The 6,481-nt window shown below is 34.6% G+C and overlaps 1 protein-coding gene across 1 annotated transcript; it reads right to left on the bottom strand.

Moving 5' to 3' along the window:
• Nucleotides 1-263: 263 nt before the first annotated feature.
• Nucleotides 264-932, bottom strand: LOC148956685 (uncharacterized). Its single transcript, XM_089091746.1, has one exon. The coding sequence runs from the start codon at nt 930-932 to the stop codon at nt 264-266; it is 669 nt and encodes a 222-aa protein (XP_088947872.1).
• Between the last annotated feature and the right edge of the window lie 5,549 nt (nt 933-6,481).

Here is a 6,481-nt window from a genome sequence, read left to right on the forward strand (position 1 = left end):
AAAGTATGCCCTGGGAAGTTATTTTTGAAGAGTAAATATTCTTTTGAAGGATAGATTAGGTTCTTTCCAAAATGTATTTTCCAATTAACTCACTATTTAGATAGCTAATAAATAAACATCCCTTTAGAATCTGAAATTTTATCCTGCATCCAAATATAACAACCATTTATATCAAAAATGATCACCTTAAATTACCTTAAATCACATTGTCCAGCAAAATAAGGAAAGATCCTGTAGAGTTGCTGGTCAGTGATGATGGGGAGTCACTGGTCGGCGGCGTCCCACTCTGTTTTCCACGGTTTGGTGGACCAATTCTTATCAATGGCAATCTTGAATGCATTGACAGAGGGAGCGGTGACAGCTGCATTGGGAAGACTATTCCAGGGGCCCACCACTCTATTGGAGAAGTAGTGGTTGCGGAGTCTGCTGTGAGCTCTATTCTTGAGCAGCTCCTTACTATGCCCTCTTGTCCTGAATGATTCGTCAAGTTGTAAAGGACTCTGAGAAGAGGAATGAGCATGCAGTAGCTTGTAAGCCTTAATGACAGCGCCCCTCCGCCATTTGTAGACGAGTGTTGGGAGCTGTAGTTTGTTCAGGTAGGATGGATAGTTAAGGTTCTTGCATCCATCAGCAGCTTTGGTTGCATACCTTTGAACAGACTCTATTTTCTGTTGATCACTCTTATTCAGAGGCGTGGCAACACACATCCCGAACTCCAGCAATGGTCGCACGAGACCCTTGTACAGCTTTGTCATGACTTTAGATGATCTGCTACGTACTGTATGCTTAATTATTCTGAGGGTCTGAGATGCTTTGGCAACCACTGTTTGGGTGTGTTTGTTGAATTTTAATTCTTTATTGACAACTATTCCCAAATCTCTTTCAACTACCGAGGAACCAATCGATTGTCTAGAGCCATCCCCCCAACTCATATGGTACTGCCACTTCTCATTCTTTTTCCCGAAAAATATACTGCCTTGCACTTCTGGATGTTAAACTCAAGCTTCCATTGGCAGGCCCAAAGGGAAAGTGCATCCAGGTCTTCCTGTATAGTGGCTCTAGTCGCCGACAACTCCAAGGGCCCAATAAGCTTTGAATCATCGGCATAGAAGCTCATCTTATTTCTTACAGCCCGTGGAGCATCATTAATATAAATATTGAAAAGTGTTGGGCCCAAGATTGTTCTCTGGGGCATGCCAGTATCAACTGCAGCAACTTCTGAGAAAAACTCTTGCTCATTATCCCCAAACACTCTAACTCTCTGCTTTCTTCCTGAGAGGAACTGCATAACCCATTTAACAATCTCCACATGTATCCCGGTAGCTAAAAGTTTAGCCTTCAAACGACGATGGCAAACTTTGTCAAAAGCCTTTGGAAAGTCTAATAGAATCATATCAGCAGGGATACCCTGGTCCAGCAGTTTGGTGACATATTCATATGCGTCAATAAGATTTGTCTTAACCAAGGGTCCAGATCTGAATCCATGTTGGCTATCGGTAAGTAGTTTATTGTCAATCAGGTGTTTCATAACAGCAGTGTTTGCAATTCCTTCGAGGATTTTACTGACTGTCGAGGTGATGCTAATTGGTTGGTAATTGGCAGCACAGTTCCTGCTACCACCCTTATGAACAGGTGTAATATTCGCATTTCTCCAATCTTGAGGGACTTGTTTCGTGTCAAGAGACTTCTGGAACAGTTTTGCTAAGGGGAGGGCAAGCTCTGCATGAGCCTCTTTTGAAGTTCAAGAGTGAACCCCATCAGGACCAACTGACTTATTTGGGTTCAATCTTTTGAGCTGTGATTCAACATCCAAAGTGCCAATAGTAATAATTTGCATTGGTTTCTGAATATCATATTCCCGAATTTGTGGCAAGAGGTCATTATCTGGAGAATCACATCAGCAATATCTCAGAAACAGCTGAACAGTTGAAACTTTCAGAACATGTTGAACAGTGTTTGAACCTTTAGGAAATGTCTAGGTGATTTTAAGCTAAATCAAAAGACATTATGTGTATCCAGGTTATTAGAATGTAATCTTGGTTGCAGTCACAAGTAGTCACACCTGTGGTGACAGCAACAGTAGTAGTGACCCTGAAACTTTCCAGTTAATACCCTTAGGTTACACATTCCTAAGGTATTGTATAACCTGGATATTGTACACCTTTTGATAACCTGAATAGACAGTGTCTTTTGATTAATTTCAACATTTCTCAAAATTTCACCTCAATACCCAGGGCTTTTTTGGACACATACAGTATAAAACATTCCCCCCTTCCCAATAGTAAAACTGGCATATAAACAAAGGGCAAAGTGCAAAATTTAAATTCCATACCCTGGGGCTGTGGTTGCATGGTGGGCTGTCTTTAAAGGCTTAGTTGTTACAACTTTTGACTATATACCACGCAAATACATCAAAGTTTACTGCTAAGTACAAGAATAAATACATTGTTGTGGTTAAGTTAGGAAATGAGGGTAGTAGGTGGTTTTGTATTAAATCAGGAGTTATGCTGGGTTGTATCCTATCCCATTTACATGGATATAATAAAGAACGACCTCTTGCCTATACTAAATTTTATACGCCACTTAATTATAGTATAGGTTAGTAATTCAACAGATAGCATGGCACTGGAACATCGTAGAGAGTTGTTCAATGGCTCATTTTAAAGGAAATTAATTGGGTTAAAAACCTTTTGTAATTAAAACAAATTATTTTTATTATTACAGTAAAGTATAATAAAGATCAAACTCTTCCCTATACTAACTTACATACGCAACTTCACTATAGTTAAGATTAAAGTATTTATATTTTTACATTAAAAGACGATCACTGAAATAACAAACCATTCCATACATAGGACTTAGTTAGCTACTTGATTGTTTGAGTTTCGTCTCTTACTATTTAAAAGAAGAAAAAGCCGTAGGCTTTTTATAATAAAGAATTATAATAAAGATCGAACTCTTCCCTATACTAACTTGCATACGCAACTTCACTATAGTTAAGATTACAGTATTTATATTATACATCATTATAAATTATAAAAGGTTCAAATGTTCGAAGATTATAGAGTTAAAAATTTTCCCACACCGGGAATCGAACCCGAGCCCGTTAAGTGAAAGTTAACTATCCTAGCCAATAGACCATATGGAACCATAAAGAAGTATGATTTAAGAGCCATATGCATATTATTATTTCACCATACCAATTATAATAAGGCCAAAACAAAATCGTCGACTTTCAACCTTACTTTTGACACATTAGTTAAATCTTCATCAGGCTTAAAAAATGTTTTTTATAATAAAGAACGAACCCTCGCTTATACTAACTCAAATCTTTAATATATTCCGGGTTGCAATGGTAGTCACATTAAAAGACAATCGTTGGAATAACAAACAATTGCGTACATTGGCCTTAGTTTGCTGCCTGATTTTTTAAGAGTCGTCTCTTACTACTCCAGAGAAGAAAAAGCCGTAGGCTTTTTCCTGTTTGTAATCAAGGTTTACATAATCTGATTTATCAATCTCGGTTGCAGCGGTAGTCCGGGTTGCAGCGGTAGCTAGCAACCTAGTAAGACACGATCACGTCCAATGTTAAGAAATATAAAAACCCATAGTTCCTAAGAAAGGAGTCAGATCAAAACAAAAAGTACACCATTAGAACCACCTTGTCCGAAACCCCTATGTAGGAAACTTTCTGTCATTTGGCTTGAACAGCAAGGGAAATATATTGGCTTGAAAATCAAGAAAAATGACTTTATCCACGTTATTCTCCACAAACGGCATATTTTTTTTTCTTTTTTTCTTCTTTTCCACAAATAGCTTGACACTGGAACATCGTAGAGAGTTGTTCAATATCTCATTTTAAAGGAAATTAATTGGATTAAATCCGGGTTGCAGCGGTAGCTAGCAACCTAGTAAGAGACGATCACCTCCAATGTCAAGAAATATAAAACCCCCCAACTCCTAAAAAAAGAGTCAGATCAAAACAAAAAGTACACCATTAGAACCGCCTTGTCCGAATCCTCTATAAAGGAAACTTACCTCCCTTTGGCTTGAATAACAAAGAAAATATATTGGCTTGAAAATCAAGAAAATTGACTTTTACCACGTTATTCTCCACAAACGGGATATTTTTTTCTTTCCGCTTTTTCTTTCTGCTCAGCTAGCTGGGCACTGGAAAATCATAGAGAGCTGTATAATAGCTCATTTTAAAGGAAATTGCAACATCTAGTCACTTTTGTATTTAAAAATAAAATACTTTTTAAAGTAGAATCAATTTTGTCAAAAAAATTGCATTTTTGATGTATTTTCATACTGCAGTCTTTTCAAAGATATTTGAATTTTGAAGCAATAAAATAGTCCATGTAATGAACTCTATAGTAATAATAGCTACTTGTCTCAATAGTAACCGAAACTCCTGGAACCAAAATTTTCTTTTTTGGCTTAATCGCTAAAATTATTATGTAAACTGCAAAAATATTTATGATGCCTAATCAGTAATAGTAATTTTTTAATTTAAACAACAAAAATACATGAAAATTCTAAAATTAGTTTTGCTTTTTGTCTCCTGGAAGAAATTTTTTTTTCATCTCAGTTCAAATTTATTATTGTATCCTGTAACCCGTAAAGTACATATCTCCATATTATTGTCTCATAATTGCAATTATTTTAGTTTTCAGTCCAGAATCACTAAACTTATTATTTAAACTGCAAAAATATTTATGGTGTCTAACCAATAATACTAATTTTGTAATTCAAACAAGATAAATACCTGAAAATTTTAAAATTAGTTTTGTTTTATGCTAGGTTTTAGATACTCGACACGGGATTTTGTGTGCTTAATAATTTTAAATCTTGAAAAAATATGGTCTCACGCGAGTGGAAAAAAAGAAAGAATAACCAAAAACAATATCAAAATAGAACAATCCAAATTTCTACTAATAGAAAACTTTACTACACAAAAAATAAAGCTAACATCCTGAAATATAAGAAAAGTTTATTTAAAAGAGATAAAAATGCCACCAAACGCAATAAAGCTCGAGCACGCGTAAGGATTGCTACTAAGATGTCTTGTGATCCAGGATTTAAGAAAATGAAATATGACAGAGCAAAACAGAGGTATCTTACGGATCAGGGGTATCGAGAATATAATAAAGAACGAACTCTTCCCTATAATAGATTAGATACTCAACTTAATTATAGTTAATGATATAGTAATGATAGGGTTTTATTGATAGCTGAACTACAAATTAAAAGAAAAAGACACCAGCTGGATTTGTTACATTAAAATATAATAAAGATCGAACTCTTCCCTATACTAACTTGCATACGCAACTTCACTATAGTTAAGATTACAGTATTTATATTATACATCATTATAGATTATAAAAGGTTCAAATGTTCGAAGATTATAGAGTTAAAAATTTTCCCACACCGGGAATCGAACCCGAGCCTGTTAAGTGAAAGTTAACTATCCTAGCCACTAGACTATATGGAAACATAAAGAAGTATGATTTAAGAGCCATATGCATATTATTATTTCACCATACCAATTATACTAAGGCCAAAACAAAATCGTCGACTTGCAACCTTACTTTTGACACATTAGTTAAATCTTCATCAGGCTTAAAAATTTTTTTGCTAGTTAAATTCTAAATTGTTAATTTGTAGTTAATTTGTAAAGACATCCATTTAGCAAAAGAAAAGTAATATTTTTTATAATAAATTATAGTAAAGAACGAACTTCAGTCCATAGTAACTAAAACAAGATTATAATCAGCTTTGGTATAAAATACTGTCATTTATAATAAAGAACGACCTCTTGCCTATACTAAATTTTATACGCCACTTAATTATAGTATAGGCTAGTATATAATAAAGAACGACCTCTTGCCTATACTAAATTTTATACGCCACTTAATTAAAGTATAGGTTTGTAATTTCATAGATAGCTTGGCACTGCAACATCGTAGAGAGTTGTTTAATGGCTATAGTAAAGAACAAACTTCAGTCCATAGTAACTAAAACAAGATTATAATTAGCTTTGGTATAATTACGGTAAAGAACGATCTCTCGCTCATAGTAACTGATTTGTCAATTAGGTCTTTTTATACATAATTATCCATTATTATTATAATAAAGAACGAACCCTTGCTTATACTAACTCAAATCTTTAATATATTCTGAGTTGCAATGGTAGTCACATTAAAAGACAAACGTTGGAAGAGCAAACTATTGCATACATTGGACTTAGTTAATGCCTGATTCTTTAAGAGTCGTCTCTTACTACTCCAGAGAAGAAAAAGCCGTAGGCTTTTTCCTGTTTGTAATCAGGGTTTAAATAATTTATAATAAAGAACGAATATTTTACCGATTATCTACTTATAACCATATATGACGTAATAAGTGACATGACGTAATATCTAAAACCTATTGTGTACTAATAACCATATATGACTTAATTAGCGACGTGACGTAAAAATTG

The sequence above is a fragment of the Artemia sp. Qi Xiang Cuo genome, chromosome 1 (assembly GCF_049724085.1).
Source record: "Artemia sp. Qi Xiang Cuo chromosome 1, ASM4972408v1, whole genome shotgun sequence".
NCBI lineage: Eukaryota > Metazoa > Arthropoda > Branchiopoda > Anostraca > Artemiidae > Artemia > Artemia sp. Qi Xiang Cuo.

Excerpts from the sequence above, each read along its gene's own strand:
- LOC148956685 (XM_089091746.1), bottom strand. The coding sequence starts at position 932 with ATGAGTTGGGGGGATGGCTCTAGACAATCGATTGGTTCCTCGGTAGTT.